The sequence below is a fragment of the Globicephala melas genome, chromosome 9, assembly GCF_963455315.2.
Source record: "Globicephala melas chromosome 9, mGloMel1.2, whole genome shotgun sequence".
Lineage (NCBI taxonomy): Eukaryota > Metazoa > Chordata > Mammalia > Artiodactyla > Delphinidae > Globicephala > Globicephala melas.
Window position 1 is genome coordinate 53,897,684 of NC_083322.1, and position 20,659 is coordinate 53,918,342.

Here is a 20,659-nt window from a genome sequence, read left to right on the forward strand (position 1 = left end):
TAAAATACACATTTTTTAGGTTCCTTGAGAGAATGACTGCCTGCGTTCTGCTTTGTAGTCCCTCCGTGTCTTGCACATGGTTAATATTCAATAAATATCTATTGAATATGAATGAATATCTGTTGCAAATGAAGAGAGAGTGTTCATCCCAGGATCAGCCAATGTGGATTCTCATTTGCCACTTCCTAGCTATTTGTGCAGGTCATTTACTTTACCCAAGACTCAGTTTTCTCATTTGTAAAACCAATCAGTAAAACCATGATCTTCAGGTTGCTTTCTGTCTTTAAATGCAGCATACAAAACAATCAACATAAAATTACAATTTTACCAAGATCAGAAATGAGTACTAGATCTGTGATTACATGAACAGGAAGTCACTGAGTTCTTCTGTGATCATCTTCAGATTATAATGGTAGATGTTTTCTTGAATTCGTTTCTTGGTCCTCCACTTTTCCTGTCAGAGTTGGAGGACCTTACAGTCCATTGGAATCCATTTAAGATTTGAGTCTTGGAATCTGGAGGCTGGGTCAGCTTCTTAGATATGCATGGAGGTGTGGCAACTCCTAACTCAGTATTTATGAGCTGGAGGGCTCCTTATCTCAAGGAGTGGCTTTCTCCAGAGTGCCTGGAGAGGGAGTGTAGTTGCTATTTCCTGACTCATGTAGAGGATTTCTCTAGATGTATGTAAATGTTTGACTTTGAACAGAGGAGAAAAAGAATTATGGACCTGTTTGAAAGAACTATTTATTTATTTTTCCTTTTCCTTCCCTCCCTCCCTCTCTCTCTCCTTACCTTCCTTCTTTCTTTATTAAAGTATAATACATTATATTAGTTTCAGTTAATGATTCGATATTTGTATATACTGCAAAATGATCACCACAATAAGTCTAGTTCATGTCTGTCACTATACATAGTTACAGAATTTTTTTCTTGTGATGAGCACTTTTACGATCTACTCTCTTAGCAGCTTTCAAATATGCAGAACAGTATTATTAACTATAGTCACAACGCTCTACATTATATCTCTTGGTAATCTGTATGTCTTCTTTAGAAAAGTGTTTATTCAGATTCTCTGCACATTTTTTAATAGGATTGATTTTTGCCATTAAGTTGTATAAGATCTTCATATATTTTGGATACTGATCCCTTTTGGATACACAATTTGCGAATATTTTCTCTCATTCAGTGGATTGCCTTTTAATTCCTTTCAGCAATCCAGTTGCCTTGTTGATGGTTTCCTTTGCTGGCAAATTCAACAATCCAATTGCCTTGTTGATGTTTTCCTTTGCTGTGCAGAAGCTATTTAGTTTGATGTAGTCCCACTTGTTTATATTTGCTTTTATTCCTTTTGGTGTCAAATCCAAAAATTACTGTAAAGACTAATGTCAAGGAGCTTACTGCCTGTGTTTTCATCTAGAAATTTTATGGTTTCAGGTCTTATATTAAGTCTTTAATCAGTTTGAGTTAGTTTTTGTGTATGGTATAAGATTGGGGTCCAGTTTCATTCTTTTGCATGTAGTTGCCCAGTTTTCCCAACATTATTTATTGAAGAGACTGTCCTTTCCTCACTGTATATTCTTGGCTCCTTTGATGTACATTAATTGACCATATATGTGTGGGTTGATTTCTGAGCTCTCTGTTCTGTTCCATTGATCTATGTGTCTCTTTTTATGCCATACTGTTTTGATTACTATAACTTTGTAATACAGTTTGAAATCAGGGGGCATGATACCTCCAGTTTTGTTCTTCTTTCTCAAGATTACTTTGGCTATTCAGGGTCTTTTGTGGTTCCATAAAAATTTTAGAATTGTTCATACTATTTCTGTGAGAAATGCCAATGGAATTTGAGTCCATTGATTGCTTTGGGTGATATGGACATTTTAACATATTAATTCTTCCAATCATGAGCATAGAATATCTTTCCATTTATTTCTTTCATCAGTGTCTTATAGTTATCAGTGTACAGGTCTTTTCACCTCCTTGGTTAAATTTATTCCTCAATAGTTTTAATTTTTGATGCAATTGTAAATGGGATTGTTTTCTTAATTTCTCTTTCTGATAGTTCATTATTTGTATATAGAAACAGCAGATTTCTGGACATTGATTTTGTATCCTGCAACATTACTGAATTCATTTATTACTTCTAACAGTTTTTTGGTGGAGTCTTTAGAGTTTTCCATATCTAGCATTATGTCATCTGCAAGTAGTGAAAGCTTTACTTCCTTTCCAATTAATGCTTTTTATTTCTTTTTCTTGCCTAATTGCTCTGGTTAGGACTTTCAGTACTGTGTTGAATAAGAGTGGTGAAAAGGGCCATCCTTGCCTTGTTTTTTTTTAACATCTTTATTGGAGTATAATTGCTTTACAATGGTGTGTTAGTTTCTGCTTTATAACAAAGTGAATCAGCTACACATATACATATATCCCCATATCTCTTCCCTCTTTCATCTCCCTCCCTCCCACCCTCCCTATCCCACCCCTCTAGGTGGTCACAAAGCACCGAGCTGATCTCCCTCTGCTATGCGGCTGCTTCCCACTAGCTATCTATTTTACATTTAGTAGTATATATAAGTCCATGCCACTCTCTCACTTCATCCCAGCTTACCCTTACCCCTCCCCACCTTCTCTTTTATAACTGCCTTTTCTGCATCACATAAGTTTTGATATGTTGTATTTTCTTTTCTGCTTGTCTCAAGGTGTTTTTTTATTTCACTTTTGCTTTTCTCATTGATCCATTGGGGTTGTTCAGTAGTATGTTGTTTAGTCTCTGCATAAAGTTTACCCTTAAACACTGTGAAGGTGAGGGGCACTGACCCCATGCACAGTCAAAAATCCACACAGAACTTTACAGTCATCCCTCTATATCTGGGGTTCCACATCCACGGATTCAGCCAACCCAGATTGGGAGATAGATGCGGGCAATGTACGTTGAGCTCAGTTTCTAGTCCATGTCCCTCTTTGTTATTTTGTATAAAGAGATAACTAATACCTAAGATGATAAGTACGGCAGTGATTTTTATGAGAACCAAAGTCTAGGGGTTAGGTACAAATATGATTTGGGGATATTCCTGGTCATTCTTTTCCATCTTTTGAGGATGGTGGAAGCTGTTGCAGTCTTTTCTCACCCTAACTGTCTTCATCACTGGAGGCCTCAGTGTCTTGTGAATGATGTATTTGTTGTATACAGTGTTCCAGCTTCAGACTTCCCTGACTTGCTCATCTAAAATATTAAATCTCAGTAACAGTCATTCCTTAGCCCTCTTGCTCCTGTTATACTCCCTCTATCTCTTCTTTGCTGGCTCTCAGTTTCCAGAGGACCCCTCCTCTGCCTGCCCTGTCCCATTCTTCCGTCCCACAACCCATCCTCCCTCCTTGATTTCCTTTTCTGTTCACTCATGGTATATCACTCCCTTGACAGTATCCTCAGTGGCCTTACCCCTTTGTATTTTGCTTGTAATCTACTCTGCCAGGTCTCGATTTTGACCTGGCATCTTTTCCTTCTTTACCCAGTGGCTGCCAAAAGCTGCTTGAGGAAATCACTCTGCAAATAAATTTATCATTTCCAGCCTTCGCTGGAACCCGAGGCAACTGTGCGCAGTCTTGCACTGTGTGGCTGGGCTGTTTCCTGCTGAAACATTTCCACTTCCCTCAAACATTCTAGCTACCCTCCTCCACCCCTCCTTCCTTTACTAGATGACTTTTCCTCTCTATTAATTTGCTAGAGTTGCCATAGAAAAATACCACAGACTAGGTGGCTTAAACAACAGACATTTATTTTCTCACAATTCAGTAGACCAGAAGTCCGAAATCAAAGTGTTGGCAGGTTTGGTTCCTTCTGAGGGCTGTGAGGGAAGGATCTATTTCAGGCCTCTTCCCTTAGCTTGTAGATGGCTATCTTCTCCATGTGTTTTCACATCATCTTCACTCAGTGAGTGTCTGTGTATCCAAATTTCCCCTTTTTATAAGGACATCAATCATATTGAATTAGGGGCTTACCCTACTCCAGTGTGACCTCATCTTAATTTAACTAATTGTATCTGCAGTGATCCTGTTTTCAAATAAGATCACATTCAGAGGTACTGGGGTAACTTAAGACTTAAACATAGGAATTTTTGGTAGATACAATTCAACTGATAACAGCCTTCACCTTAGAACACAATAATATTACACATCAGCTCCTTGCCTACATATATACCTTATTTGCTCTAATCATACTTCTTTTTTTTCCCCTGAGAGGAGGATGTGTCTTTTCCTCTGCTGGCCTGGTTCCTCCTCCTATCCTCTTGATTCCTTTCCCTCCTTTCCACTCCAGAAGCTTGTGTAATTGATTCTTTCCTTTCTTATCTACGTTTCCTGTCTCTTCCCCTTTACAGGTATTTCAGCCGAGGTTCTGAGCGTGGTTAAGTCTTCCCCGTCTCTTCCATCGTAATGGAAACCCCTGTGCTCTGTGGTCATTTTTTCATGCTCTCCTTGAGTAGTTTGTCCCTTGGTTTTGGCTGCTCTGTTATTATACTCACGTCAGTGTGGATGGCTCAGCTTCCTGTTCTGAACTCCAAACCCAGGTATCTAGCTGCCCATTAGATGTTTCTCCCTCTGTATCTTATAGTCACCTTGATTTCAGTGCATACAAAAAACAGTTGACCATTGGGACTTCCCTGGTAGCACAGTGGTTAACAATCTGCCTGCCAATGCAGGGGACACAGGTTCGAGCCCTGGTCCAGGAAGATCCCACATGCCGCGGAGCAACTAAGCCCGTGGGGCACAACTACTGAGCCTGCACTCTAGAGCCCGTGGGACACAACTACTGAGTCTGCGCTCTAGAGCCCACGAGCCAGAACTACTGAGCCCGTGTGCCACAACTGCTGAATCCTGCACGCCTAGAGCCCATGCTCTGCAAGAAGAGAAGCCACTGCAATGAGAAGCCTGTGCACTGCAACAAAGAGTAGCCCCTGCTTGCCACAGCTAGAGAATGCCCGCGTGCAGCAACGAAGACCCTGTGCAACCAAAAATAAATAAATAAATAAATAAATAAAATACAGTTGACCCTTGAACAACATGGGTTTGAACTGTGCAGGTTGGTTCATACGTGGATTTGTTTTCAACAAATGCAGTTGGTTGAATCTGTGGATGCATAACTGTGGATACAGAGGGCCGACTGTAAAGTTATACTCAAATTTTTGCACGGAGGGTTGGCATCCCTGACCACTGATTTGTTCAAGGGTCATCTGTATTACTAATTCCTATATTCTCTAAACATGCACCTTTTCTCTTTCCTATCTCAGTGATTGGCTTTCACAACCACATGATTTTTCAAGGCAAAAACCTGATACCATCCTAAATGTTCCTCCAAGCCCCACATCCAAGCTTTGGCTTAGTTCTTGTTCCCTCCGTCATGCCCATTCCCACTGCTGAAGTGCACATTCAGCCTCTCTTGTCTGGACTGTGGTAGTGTTCTAACTGGCGTCCCTGCCTACAGCTTGCCTCCTATTCCAACAGAATGACGGATCTGAAATACAAATCGTGCTATTCTCCTGCGTAATACTTTAAAAGCTCCCTGTCAGGGAACTCTACTCAATGCTCTACTGTGTGGTGACCTAAATGGGAAGGAAATCCAAAAAAGAGGGGATATATGTATATGTATAGCTGATTCACTTTGCTGTACAGCAGAAACTAACACAACATTGTAAAGCAATTATACTCCAATAAAAATTAAAAAAAAACAAAACAAAAAGAACAACTCCCTGTCAACTGCAGGTTCAAGTCTAAATTCCTAGCTTGGCTTTCAAGGCCTTTCATCCATCTCTCGCCTACCTTTCTACCCTTATCAAACAGTAATCTCTTATTTTAACACCTTTATCATCATTCCAGCTGCCACCACTTCAGTTCAGAACTTTATCGCTTTTACCTGTTTTATCCCAATAACCTCTTAATTGGTCTTATTGTTCCATCTCTCAGTCCTCCACTCCAGCCTTCCCAAAACATCTTTCTTGTCATTATCCTTACCTAATCAGAGATTTGTACATCAGGTATTTACAGTCAGCCCTCCCTATCCGTGGCTTTTGTGTCCATGGATTCAACCAACCTTAGATCGAAAACATTTGGAAAAAAAATTCCAGAAAGTTCCAAAAAGCAAAACTTGAATTTGTTCCATGGTGGCAACTATTTATATAGCATTTCCATTGTATTTACAAAATATTTACACTGTATATACAACTATTTACATAATATTTACATTGTATTTACAACTATTTACATATCATTTACATTGTATTAGGTATTATAAGTAATCTAGAGATGATTTAAAGGGGAAGGAAGGGGAAGCTGGGGGGGAAGTGAGAGTAGCATTGACATATATACACTACCAAATGTAAAATAGATAGCTAGTGGGAAGCAGCAGTGTAGCACAGGGAGATCAGCTTGGTGCTTTGTGACGACTCAGAGGGGTGGGATAGGGAGGGTGGGTGGGAGGCTTAAGAGGGAGAGGATATGGGGCTATATGTATGCATATGGCTGATTCACTTTGTTGTACAACAGAAACTAGCACAGCATTGTGAAGCAATTATACTCCAATAAAGATGTATAAAAATATGAAGTATATGGAAAAATGTGTGTAGGTTATGTGCAAATACTATGCCATTTTATATAAGGGTCTTGAGCATCCATGCTGATACTGAGGGACAACTGTATTGATGTCTGTTTTATGTTAGTCTCTGGATATGCTCAGAACCTGACTCTCAGTCTAGTCAGTCTCACAAGACTTCATCGCGCTGGCATTCGCAGGTTGACCAGCTCCTGTCATCTTGCAGCGTTGGGCCTGGGCACAGATTCAATCTCACTTTCTCTTTATAGTAAGATTTTACATTACTTTATATTCTATTTTACTCTTACGATGGTCATGTTTGCCAGCCCTGGATGATATGAACCCATCGCATGAGAGAGGTCTAGAAATTAACAGACTGTTCTCTGATCATGCCAGTAATCTGGTAAGTCATTATATTTAAAATTCAACATTTTGGATGGCTGAGAAAGAACCTCACTTCCTCCTTAATTCTCTCTTTGGAAATTTAGTTGAAATTTTCTGATTCTTAAAACTTTCTGCACTTCAGTTTTTCCTTTCTATAAATGTTTGATCATATTTACCCTCTCCCTAATTATGGTAGACATAATTACCATAATTATATCTAGTCCCAGACAGTGGCTAAAATGTCTGGGTAGTGCTGTAAAGATTCAGAGAGGAGGTGCCTGTCACAAAATGCAAAATGTATGACATTTGGGAGAATTAGTCACATTTATATTCTTCATTCCCCAAAGACAGAATGTTACAGAAGTTGAAAGCATTGAGTAGCGTCCTGTTTCTCTTGTGGGCAGTGCATATCCTGACAAGTAGGCCCATTAGGGTGTAGGAAGCCTCTCTTGTAAGGTGGCTGGTGTTCCCTTCTAGGCAGTGCTTTCATTTGCATGTTTGAATTCATTCGCAGAAAGCCGACCTTTGGCTTAGGAAGTCTCTCTATGTAACCCAAGTACTTAGGATTTTCTTCAACAGGTACAAAATGAATCCAGCTATAGACAGCACATTATACCCATTTTCCTTCTGACTGAAATTGAGCCACTGATTCATAATCCTCAAATCCTTAAATTGCTTGGTTGTGTTTGAGATGGCCCGTTTTTCATGGAGCCATAATGATAATTGAAATCAGCTAAGTCAGGGGGTGAGGGTTCTCTGAGGACTGGAATCGTGGTCTCCACTCGATCTGGAGTGTGATGACCTTTAGGGCATTGTGACAGACATTCCTTTCTAAATGATCCTTCTCTGAGGGATACATTTATTAAATATTTTTTTATAGTCCAAAACACACTTAACTCTTCTTATTCTCTGTGTCATAAAATTTACAAAAGGCACAGTTACCAAAAATTGGAACCACCAAAATGCTCTTAATTTTGCAAGCTTGATTTCTCCAGAATGCATCAATGTCAGGCTTCCTGAAGGAGCTCTTCCCATGTAAAGACAGTAATTGAAGGAATACTCACTTTTTCCTTCTGAATCTATCTTATTTTCAATGTATAACGTTGGTTCTGCTTATTCTTCAATTCTTTATTTAGTTTCTAAATTTTATTTTCTCTTTTACTTTTTTCTGCCTTCCTCCCTTCTTTCTTTTCCTCCCTCCTTCCTTCCTCTCTCTCTTTCTTTCCCTGTCTCCTCCTCTTCTCCTCTCCCTGCCCCTGTCTCTCTCCTCTTCCCTTCCTCCCTCCTCCCTCCCTCCCTCCGTCCCTCTCTCCGTCCCTTCCTTCCTTCCTTCCTTCCCAGCATATGAGCCTGGGGATTTTCTTAAAAATATGTATTTTTTATGATCTGAAAGTATGACAGTACTCTTTACTACAGTGTTTCGCTGTCTTGCACCACAACGTTTTAAGCTTAATTTTTAATAATGAGGTTAATAGTTTTTTCTTGTGTCTTTTAAATAGCTACTCTAAATTCCATGATATTAAATCTTATATGCATGCTAATGGATGTGTGGGGAAAAACTTTAAGGCTTTCATGGCCATATAGTTAAAGTAGAAAAAACTGCTTCAACACGTAATTGTATACTCAGCCTAAATTGTATCAGGTAGAGTACTTATTTAACTTTCCACTGATAGTTTTTTCCAGCCTGGCAAATCAGACTTTTAAGTATTGAAAGGGACTTGGAATTGGACCCAGAATGTGGAAGTCTCTTGGAGTCGTCAATTCCATGTGTTTTTCAATCTGCTGATTGTGTTTTCTCAATCTATGGATACCCTCATGTGAGATGTCTATAAAGTGTGATGTCTAGAATGTATCTTCATATTCAGTGTAGCCTAGCCGGCGTCAAACACATTGTTACAACTCTGTGTTCCATCAGCTGAAATATTGAAGTATGCAAATCATTTCCTTTAAAAAAATATAGAGCAGATTGATGTCAGTCTCTCAATTGTGTTTTTTTTTTTTTTTTTTTGTGGTACATGGGCCGCTCACTGTTGTGGCCTCTCCCGCTGAGGAACACAGGCTCCGGACGCGCAGGCCCAGCGGCCATGGCTCACAGGCCCAGCCGCTCCGCGACACGTGGGATCCCCCCAGACCGGGGCACGAACCCGCGTTCCCTGCATCGGCAGGCGGACTCCCAACCACTGCGCCACCAGGGAAGCCCTCAATTGTGTTTTGATATATTTTCTTGAGTGGGAAAGAAAGGGGCTGAGTTGCAGTTAGAGTACCAGGAATTTGGCATATTCCAGAGTTTGTCCATGGTGATGTACCAAGTATGAAATGATCACGCATGACATATGTCTTGGTGGAAACAAAATGAAGTATGTTCCTCTAGTCTGTTCCTTGCCTTAAGGCTGGGCTATGGCCATAACTTAGTTACCTCAGAGCATTATTTGTCCTATTTTAAACGATTTTCAAAATAGGGAATTGCACCCGCTCTATAAAACAGTGATGGTGTGGAGGGTGGAAGTTTTCTAAATGCTCCCTGAATGAAGATTTTGGTGCAGGGTTCTTCCCCCTACCCCAAAGCACACACCTTAAGAATATTGCTCCTGCAGTTAGCTTAGCACAGTTTATTTTTTGACAGTGTGTCATATCCTGCAAGTGGGTTTGATGATAAAAATGATTGAGGACCACTCTTCTAACATATCTGTTACTATTAGAAGTGAGTTGAAGATGGATATTGGTACAATTACATGCAGTCTGAATTTTTTTGAACAGCTCTTGATTTCAGATCACGCATCCTGATTTTTGGTTCCGAAAATATAGTCCTAGTTCTACAATTGTATATTTCTTAATATCACATTTATTTTTTAGGTATTTTAGCTAAAAGAAAAACTCAGACAGTGATAAAGAAATGTTTAACAAAGAAGGGGCTAGGTAGATAATATTCTACAACAGATAAAAATGAATAAGAGTAACGATTATTTTTCAATTTTAATGGAAATGGCATTAATTAAAAACATTATAGGTAAAGAAGAGGTAAGATTGATGAGATAAAATAGTATGTTAGTAATAGTCATTCAGGGCATGAATTACAGCATCTTTTGTGTTATAGTTGCTCATTTATTTTAAATCTTCTTCAGCTCTATAGCTCTCCTTATATTGTCTTCAAATGAACATGGTGGAGAACGTTCTTTAATGCTTGATTCTCTTCTCCTAAAAGGCAGACTATTTAATTTTATAAATGAGCATCCTTGGGTCATTAGATATTGGGGTTCAGGTGTGCAGAAGGCTTGGTAACATATGGCCTGTCCCCAGGTGCCCTAATTTAGCTCAGAACTTTCCCCAGAGGTTTGCATTACTTTATCTAGATGGTGTGTTACATGTACAACAAAAAGGTGCTTTGGTCATAAAAGGAAAAAATAAATAAATATGTACTTTGCAAGATACACAAGTCTGCCTTTACATTACTTTCTCTACAGTTATTAGAAAATAAAAATCTTAAAACCCATGTGAATGACATTGGATGACCACAATTTTGGGTGATTCACTTTTAGTATCTACAGTGTTCCTTTTCTTTCACTTATTATGTTATTATATACACACACACGCGTGCACACACACACACACATGCACACACACATTTCTCTCCATTTGAATATTTTTTTTCAGGCAACACAGCATATTGGCATCACCCTGGACTTTTTTTCTGGTTCAGAATTTTCCCTTTCTATCACAATTACATATTTTTCACTGAATAATTTAAATATTTGCTATTAAGAAAAGTAAGTATGCACATTGCAGAAAATTTATAAAATATTAAAAAGCAAAAAATAAAAATTACAATGTTAAGTGAAAGCAACCGTAAGTATGATCTCAGCTTTGTAAAGCATATGTTTCCTCCGCGTGGGGGAAACATCTGAAAAAAGGAAAAACAACAGAAGGATAATATGGAAATTGAGGTTCACTGAAGTTGTGACTTGCTCAAAGCCCCTCAACTAGAAAGCCCATTAATCCGCGATTCCAGCCTAGTCACTCTGACTGCAGTGTGTGCTTGGCATTTTACTAGGCTGCTTCCCAGGAGAAGGGAGAAACAATACACGGGTGGTACGGTGTGGTGTATGGCGGGTAGATGGAGAAAGGACCCAGCGTTCTTACAAAGATGCAACTGATGTTTGGTAATAATTCTAACAGTTGAATGGTTTTCCTAATAAGGCACAAGAGTGAGTGAACCTAAAAGATTCCTTCAGTGGAGCTAGGTCATTTTTGAGTCAAGTTATACTCATCTTACAGAGAGGAAACTGAGGTCCATCCAGGCAGATTAAATAAGTTGCCAAAGAGAACATGGTTGGTTAGCGTGAGATCAAGGAGGTCTCTTCTATCAATTACTCTTTACATTTTAGATTTCAGTTTCATGCTTATGTTAAAACTGTGCTTGTATTGCCATTTTTATCTGTATATGGATGGGGATTGGGTGGAATTGTTTTGAGATACAAGCTTGATCCTTGGTCGTTTAATACAAATTTCCAGTTAGACATTAGGGCACTGCCCACAGTGAAGGTTATGGAATGTTAACTGTTGGATGAGGTACCCTGGATCACCAACTGGCCTGCCTACAGGTTGGTTGGAGCTGGGAGGCATTATGAGAGTATGTGTTTTAAGTGGCATGTTCAGAACATAATGTCAGGATGTCTTTCAATGGGTGTACATTGCCTTCCTTAAACAAGGTAAAAAGTTAATATTGAACAGAAAGTGTCAGATGAGAAATTCATTTCTTTACTTCAAGGCCTGGCTATGTATACGCTTGGATTATTAGCTCGTGCATGTGAAGTGACTCTAACTTCATTTTTATTTCATATCGTGACAACTGAAATGTTTGTGAAGGCTAAAACTATAGAGGAAACAGGCAGATCTTTTCAATAGTTATATCTTAGTAAGAAAAACAAAAACTACTAGGTGGGCATGGAGAGAGACATTGAATGCTTCTTATTCCATTTTATTGGTAGGGTGGGTGCTGAGAAAAGAAACAGAGCATTTCTTTCTTTCTCCTCTTCCTTATGCTTCCAATATCATTGTGTTTTCTTTTTCTTTTCTTTTTTTTTTTCCTTTTTATCCTGAAACTGCTTGATCTTGGTGGGGACAGTCATCTCCGTCTTCTCTGAAGCAAATGGTCTAGCTGCCAGCCACTGGGCTTTTTTTGCCCTGAGCTTTTTTCACAATCCGTGCACTGGGTCCAACCAATGTAGTGACCTTTGTGGCTGCCTGTGCCATCCTTCCACTGTGACAGACATGATTCTTTTCTGGTGCGTGACTGGTGCAGGTAAGGGTAGAAGAAGGGCAAAGAGGCAGGCAGGCAAGCAAGACAGATGCTTTATAATGACTGGCCCTGGTTCTGCAATGGGATAGCAGAATTATGGCCCCTAAAAAGAGACCTGAACTTCCTTATGCTCCCTACTGCGTTTCATGGACTAGTTGTGGCATGTATATTGTCTGATTTACTTTGTCTTTCTGCTTTTACAACCAGTCGAGATGGGAAGTTTTGCGGACACAGACATAAAGAGTGATTTTTAGATTCTTCCCTGGTACTTGTCAGTGGGCTCAGAAATAGGAGTATGTGTGCCTTCTTAGTATTTATTTCTTTTTTGATGAGAAGGAGCAGGGAAGTGAAAATCTCAGGAGAGCAGTATCAGTTTTCCGGTCAGCAAGCTCATTAAGTTAATATTTACTTTTAAAATGAATGTATTTGCCAGCCCTTCCTGCTGTTTGCTTGGGGACCATTTAACTCACATGTGAGAGCCTCTAACTGGTTTCCACTTCCACTGGAGGTGGAGTGACTAGTGACTAGTGACTAGTGACCTCGGAGGCCAGTGATGTGCTGCTCCTTGTTTTAACACCTGTCTTTTTTTTTAAACTTCAAATTACATTTATCTTGAGACTAAAGGAAGGGAAAGAAGTGAAACTTAGTTCTTCCCTGTTTCTTTGTGCCTGCTGCTCAGTCTTGTTAAACTGATTTCTAATAACTCAATTGACACGTATTTAGGGGTTTAAGAAAACTGGAAATTCGATTAAAATACAGCCTCAAAACTCAAAGATTGCATTTGAAAACTTTTGGTGTTTTTATTGTTATTAATTCTAACACTGTTATATTTTTACATTGTAAAACAACACCTGGTCATTAATGAAAAAGTTAAAAAAATACAGATGATATAAAAAAATTGAAGTTTAAAAACTTAAGTTGTACATTTAGTAAAAAGTTTTCTTTCAGTGCTATTAAAAAATATCCTTTCCATAAGTTTACATTTTTTTTTTTCATCCCGGAACATAGGATATTCTTATTATCGTTTAAGTCTTTTTTTAAAGCTAAAGATCTCTTTGTAAAGTATTGTAGTTTAAAAAATTTTTATGACCTGCTTTTTGTATTTGTCAATAATGCTATTTTGAGACATCTTTTAGAAAATAATTGCTAACTAAGGATGAGAATGAATTTCTCTTGTTTCTGCTTTGCTCCTGTAGATTTTGACATGTTTATTTTGCATTTTGTTATTTTACTCAACTGTATTAGCTCCACTGTTTTTCAGAGGTTTCCTTTGGGTTTTCTTGGTATATAATCATGTCATCTGCAAATGATTTTTTTTAGCTCTTTGCAGTATTACACGGAATGATTTTATCATTTTTTTTTTCCTCTTGATGCTTGTTACTTTCTAAATGAAGGCTATCATTTTTATTAGGTCTCAGATGAGTGTTTTTTCAAATTAAAAAATTTAATGAGCATAAGATAGTGATTATTTCTACTTCTCTAGATATTTAATAATCAGAGGGTCCTCAGATACATGTCATAGTTTTTGTTGGTGAGTTCTTTAAGCCTTCTGTGTTAGAGAACTGCCAATTATGTTTAATGAGTTGAAGGTTGTATTGAGGAATTCTTACATTTATTTTTGAAAGATCGAGAGATGCCTTTCTATTAGTTATCTTCTTGACATTCCTTTGGTCTTAAAGGTCTGTATGTTAAATGTTTCTGTGATGAAAGCCACAAGTGTGTCCTGCAAGATGTTGCCGTTAGCGCAGGGTATTTTTAGAAACCTGAAAAATGTTTATGAACTTTTAGTGGGACCTCTACCACTGTTTTGGGGATCAGCGAAGAGCACCAGTTTGGAGATGAGTGTCAGGAACTTTTGATTCAATGGTTGACGCGTTGGGTATTTTTTTTTTTCCCGAGATTCCTTTTATTTTCAAGTGGTTGGTGCTGGCTGTCCTGGTTGTTACTCTGTGTGCCCTCCAGGGCTGTGTAGCTGCACATCTCCACCCTGAGCTCTCTCTGAAGCTGGGTGGAGAGCGGGGAAAACACAAGAACAGGAGCTTTGGGATCTCACTTCTCCTGTAGTCCATCTGGGGTTCCCCACTCCCACCCTCCAGAAAATCTTTGTGCACTTTCTTTTCCTTATCTGTACATCAAGGATCATGTACCTGGCAATGTTATTATGATTAATCAGATAACGCTTGTAAACCCTATAACAGATTTGGCACATAGCGGGCCAGCGTCCCTCATGCTCAGTGACATTTGTGTCATGCTTCTCTCCATGTGAGCCCTCACACGTCTGTAGGTCACATGATGGCTGACTTGATCGTGGAACACCAGTGATCAAATTTTAGGAACCTCCTCATTTTAAAGATGGGGAAACTGTGAAGTCCAAGCTGAGTCTTCCTCCTGCCACTGCTCCCCTTCTCCCCCATCTCAGTGGCCTTGCCATGACCCTGTCTGTGTTGACTGGATCTGGCGGAAAGGAATGTCCACTGGTGGGGTTTGTCAGCTCCATGCGTGGGTGGGATTTTAGGAGACAGTCAGGGGCTCTGCATTTGTGAGCATTATTATTTTTTTTAATTAATTAATTTATTTTTGACTGAGTTGGGTCTTTGTTGCTGCGTGCGGGCTTTCTCTAGTTGCGGTGAGCGGGGGCTACTCTTCCTTGCGGTACACGGGCTTCTCGTTGTGGTGGCTTCTCTTGTTGCAGAGCACGGGCTCTAGGCATGCGGGCTCAGTAGTTGTGGCACACGGGCTTCAGTAGTTGTGGCTTGTGGGCTCTAGAGCGCAGGCTCAGTAGTTGTGGTGCCCAGGCTTAGTTGCTCTGTGGCATGTGGGATCTTCCCGGACCAGGGCTCGAACCTGTGTCCCCTGCATTGGCAGGCGGATTCTTAACCACTGCACCACCAGGGAAGTCCATTTGTGAGCATTCTTAACTAATGTTTTAGTAGGAAACAGTGCTCACATACGTCACATCTACAGTGTGCATCTGTCGACAGGAGTTGCCAGAAAGATCTACGGTAATTACCTCTTATACAGAGGGAGGAAAATCATCCCCTGCTTTCTCACTTCTGGGTCGATGCCTCCCCTGTAGGTTCTCCTGGTGATGTCTATTTGGTTCTTCTTTCTTGGTTACCAACATTTTTCCTGGAACCTGTTCATTGTCTTGGCAGGGGTAGACCCCTTGTCCCTATCTGTGTGTCCTGTGCCCATGTGTTGAGGAATTGTTTTTTGGTGTTTTTTTTTTCCCCCCATCAGTATGTTACCCCTCATAGGCGCTGCATATCAAGATCTTGGGACCTGTTGTCTGAGCAGATATTCGCGTCCTTAAAATCATCTTTTATTTCCTTAACGGGGGTGTTTGCTTCCTGGGGGCAGAGATCATTTCTTCCTCTCTCTATACTCGTTTGTTCAGCTTAGTGCTTTGCACCTAGTGTGTGCTGAATAAATGTTGCTTGAAAGAATAAACAGAACATATTTTTGGTCTTTTTGGTGAATTTATTTCCATAATTCAGACATAACATTTCTTTTTTCTTTCTCCCTCTCTTTTTTAGAATTCAGCAATCTTTTTTTTTTTTTTTTTTTTTTGGTGGTACGTGGGCCTCTCACTGTTGTGGCCTCTCCTGTTGCAGAGCACAGGCTCCGGACGCGCAGGCTCAGCGGCCATGGCTCACGGGTCTAGCCACTCCGCAGCATGTGGGATCTTCCCGGACCGGGGCACGAACCTGTGTCCCCTGCGTCGGCAGGCAGACTCTCAGCCACTGCGCCACCAGGGAAGCCCACCAATCATTTTTTTAAAAATGTTTTTCAAACTTTTTTTTTTTTTTTAATCCTTTGGCCTCGCTGTGTGGCGTGCGGGATCCTAGTTCCCTGACAAGGGATCAAACCCACGCCCCCTGCCTTGGGAGCATGGAGTCTTAACCACTGGACTGCCAGGGAAGTCCCACCAGTCATTTATTGGTGATGAGACTTGAAAAAATAAATGATAAACCCTTAAATGATTTTTCTTTGTGCACATTATTTAGTCTTCCCCATAATTGGCATTAGTATTTCTACTTTTACAGACGGGGAAACTAAGGTTTAGAGAAGTTAAGAAACCAGCCCAGGGTTCCAGGGCTGGTGAAGTGGCAGAACTGTGGGTGACCTAGACAGCCCCCTTCCCGACGGCTAAAGTAGCCGCTGGAAGGGACCTGCTGGATCGTTGGCCTTCTGAAAGGAACGCTGAAAGTTCCTTGCATTTAAATGACGATTGAATTACATTTACTTGAATTCTGTGACTCTGAAGTTGCAAATGAATGCTAAGAGTGTATTAGGGTAGCCCTTGGCTGTGGGACTAATTGAGAAACAAAATGAAAGTGCTGCAAACAAATGGATTTTCCTACTTAGAGTAGGTGCTTCCTCCAGTCCCATCCATCCTGTGGCATTTGCCGGAAGGATTCTTTCTCATCTAATTAAACAGTACAGGCCAGATGTTATGTGTTCTCAATAATTTAGTACCCATGTCTTTTTGCCCCTATGGTTAGTTTGGAGACAGCAATTTAGAATAATCTGTGCACATATTTTAAAAACAGGTAACGACTGTCCATTTGTGTGGTAGTGTTTTTGCTCATCTAGAGCTTATGGGGTTTCTGTCCCTATCTTGAAACTGTCCTTTAGAACCACTGTCTGTCCAGTGTGGTAACTTTTCCCAGAAGTCTCTAGCTTCTAATGGGAGAAACACAATCTGTGATTCATGAGCACGTGTTTTGGGGTTAATTCTATTTGCATCTTTGGTTTTTCCTCCTTATTCCCAAGATACATACAAATTAAACATTCAAGATCGCACATCAGTGCGTTGGATTTTTACCTGGGGTTGTTCCATCTCTTAAGTGGGGAGTTGGGGATGTGAGGGGGTGTGGCAGTACTTACTAACCTTAGTAGTGATTATCCCAAACATCCTAAGCAAAGACTACCCTGAGTGTGTTTTTACTGAAAGCTCTTCCTGTCATTCTGGGTATTTTATACTGTTTATTTATTTACCTTTTTGAAAGGAAATTCCTTCCTTACTGTCCTATCTTATCTTAGATCAAAGTTTCCACCCAGGGACCCTTACTTAAATAGCATTGTCTAAGGCTGTATGTGTTTTCTTTCCTTCTTTCTTCTTCTTTTTTTTCTTTTAAAAGCTATCTGAGTTTTTGCCCCATCTGCACTCTCTGGTATCCCTTCATTCTATTTATGACTATTGTGCAATGAATATTCATAGTTTCCATCATTAATGTAGTAATGTGCCATTCGTCAGTGCACTGGCTTCCTTGTACTATAATTTTTAAAAATTCTGTTTCTTTTATGTATTTATTTTCAAAATTTTGGCCTCTTTGTCTTAAACATTTTTTTTCTAGGGTTTGTAATCATGTGAATTTTCTGCCCTTAACTGAGACATATGTGCAGGTCTAAAACTGTACTGTGCAAGATGTCAAATGGCTTAAAAGGATTTCTGTTGTGGTCTGAAAGGGTGGCTCTGTGTCTTCTGAGGGTATAGTCTGACCACATGAATACCAATAATTAGGCATCTTTTATTTTAAGAGAGGGGCAGCTGTTACTGTAGTTGAATTTGAAGATCTTTAGCTATTTCGCGCCTTTTTAAAAAAGGGCTATTCTCCATATATGCATCTCTTTGGCAGGTTTGGTAATAGACTTGGATACTGGCATGTCGATAATGTGACACAAGAAGGGAAAGTAAAAACATCTGAAAAGGAATATCTGAAGTGTTCTGAACATTAGATTTTAAGGTATCAGGTTTGTTTTTCTTAAGTTTTTTTTTCCAGTGGATTAAAAAAAAAAAGTAAGACACCTAAGCATTATGCATGTCAATTCATTTTTGAGTAATTTTAAGGTTAAAATCTTCACCCCCATCTTGCACTTGATCAAAGGGTTTAGCAATGAAAGCTCCCCTAGAGCATCCTCAGACGTCCCTTGGAGACTTGTTTGGATGAGAGTTGCAGTGGTGATTGTGCCTTCCAGGAGTTCTCAAGCCTTTTATTTAAATCAGTGCTTATTATCTCTCACTGTTGTTTAAGAACACAGCTCCTCACCCTGAAAATCCAGTGATGATTTCACCTGGAGGGTGAATTATTGGGCATGTGGGATTAGGGGGACAGACTGCTGTCTCCCTCTTTGCCATCATCAGAGGTCCTGAAGCCCCTTCTCCTGCTGGCTAACGTCAGGCAAGAGCGTCACTGCATATTCATAACAGATTTTGCAGGGCTTCAGAGTTCACAGAACAATTTCACATGTTATCTCAGTCAGTTCTTGCAACAGCCCTGTGAGATAGTGGATAAATATTTTCATCCCTGTTTTGTAGAGGGGGAAATTGCCTTCCAAGAAGGTGAGTGCTGTGCCCCAAGCCACAATTTTCTATTCTTACAGTGGAGCTGGGTCTGGAACCAAAGTTTCCTGTCCTCCTACCTTGACCCCATTATTCTACTTCACCCAAGAAAGTCAAGATTTAAGGACAGTGCATTTAGGATCAAATCAGGCAAGGTGTGTGACCTAAAAGCTCTAATAATGTGGATTTCAAAATGATACTTAATTTCCTGAATATTATAATATTAATGAGAAATAATATGAATCAGCCACTAATTTCTCCATTCAGACAAATGCATTTGATTTTCCGTATTCCATGACAGATTTATAGACCTGAATACTTAATTTTACATAGCTGTGAAGAGCGTAAATCCTATTTTGTATTTTTCAGATGCCTCAAGGGCCAAAAGCTCATACTATAGTAGGAATATTGGCAGTTTGGCTAAGAGAAGAGAAGGGAGACGACCTGGCTAGCAACCCTCCCTTGAGGAATAGGGATAAATGACTTCTGACAGTATTGCAAGCTGGGGCAAAGGTTTGGTGAAAACAGGAAGCTGCTTATGAGAATTCAGCGTTAGATATGGATTCGAGTCCGTGCTCCACCATGCAGTCCCTTTGTTACGATGAACAGACGTCTCCTAATCTCTCTGAGCCTCAGTCTCCTCCTCTGAGAGTGAAGGCTGTGAGGCAGTTTCATGTGTTAGGTGAGAATTCAGGGTGCTGGTGCCCAGCTGCCTGACGTCATAAACCTGCAGTCCTGTCCAGGCTCCAACACCTCTTGGTTGTGTGATACTTAACCTCTCCGTGTATCTTGAAACGGGGATACTAATAATACCTACCTCATAGGGTTGTTAGGTTCACGTGAGTTTCAATACATGAATGGCTCACAGTAAATTTCCTGTCAGAAGTTAGTCATTCTTAAGTGGGATAAGGTAGGGAAGTACTTGGTGCCTCTATTAAGCTCAATATATTAGTTTCTTTTTCTCCCATATAGATGTGTTGAGGTTAAGCCTAATGAAAGGAATTTAAAAACCGCTGGAATTTGCATCAGACTCTGTTTATGTCGTTATTGGCCTCTTACACCTTGGACACATTTTTTTTTAAATGTGATATTTTTGTACTACTAAACCCTTAAAATATTGTGTTATATCATGTCTAGGAAATTCATTGTAAGCCTTTCAAAGAGAGAAGGCTTTGTGATAAAAGCCAGCTGCCCAGACATTTCCACCCTCCTCCCCCATCCCCCAGCCGACTGCACAGGCAGTATGTTGGCAGAGATCCAGATTTCCTAAGTGATGGGATTGTTCCCGAGACAGGAATGAGAGGAATCTGCCCAGATTGGAGATGGTTTCAGCTCCTTTGCTTGTTTCATATTCGTAGCCTCGTCCCTGAACTAACCGACCAGCACCGTTTTCCAGTTGTTGGGGATGCTGTTTTAACGCAGGTATGTAAGGTCTTCGTGTTAAAAAAAAGTAAGTTTTGAATCTACTTTTTAAGCTCATGGAAGTTTTTCTGCTTTTCTTTGTACAACGGAAGAAGAAGTGTGAGTTCACTTCCATTTATAGTGTCATCTCTGCAAACCAACATGGTTAGCCCCTGGCTGTGCTCCACATGTAGCACCTTTCTTGATCTGACTCAAGTATTGAGATTGTGGTTTTACCTTCCCCATGTAGGGCTGGGAAAGTTTAGTGATTTGCGTGGCTCAGGCCAGGAAATTATTGGCTCTTGTCAGTGGAATTTGTTTATCTTTTCCACTCCTCTGCATTCCTAGACTCTGAGAGAACTCATCATCACTGGGATTACGCTTCAGTTTGTATGAACTCCTCCCCTTTCTCTATTTTTATTAAATATTATTACTTTATTTTTATTAAATATTATTTTTATTTCTCTCTTCTTTGGATGTAAATTCAGGGACCCCCCCCCATTTCAGAAAGGGCTCTCTTGCTCAGCAGTTGTTAAAATAAAAAAGATCTGCTGAACACTTTCTGTCCCCTTTTAAATTTGACTACCTCCTAAATACATGTTTTCTGCAGTTATCTCCATACTTTCTTTAAACTTAAGGTCAATGCATGTGT

General features: G+C 39.9%; 1 protein-coding gene across 6 annotated transcripts in view; it reads left to right on the top strand.

Moving 5' to 3' along the window:
• CDK14 (cyclin dependent kinase 14) overlaps positions 1-20,659 on the top strand; it is a 716,216-nt gene that overhangs the window by 143,172 nt on the left and 552,385 nt on the right. For 4 of the 6 annotated variants that reach the window (XM_070046334.1, XM_070046335.1, XM_060304564.1 and 1 more), the window contains one exon: positions 19,965-20,028. The exons of the other annotated variants lie outside the window; for them this stretch is intronic. In XM_070046334.1, the coding sequence (XP_069902435.1) occupies positions 19,965-20,028 (64 nt within the window). The remainder of the gene's footprint in view (positions 1-19,964; positions 20,029-20,659) is intronic. 6 annotated transcript variants of the gene reach the window in all.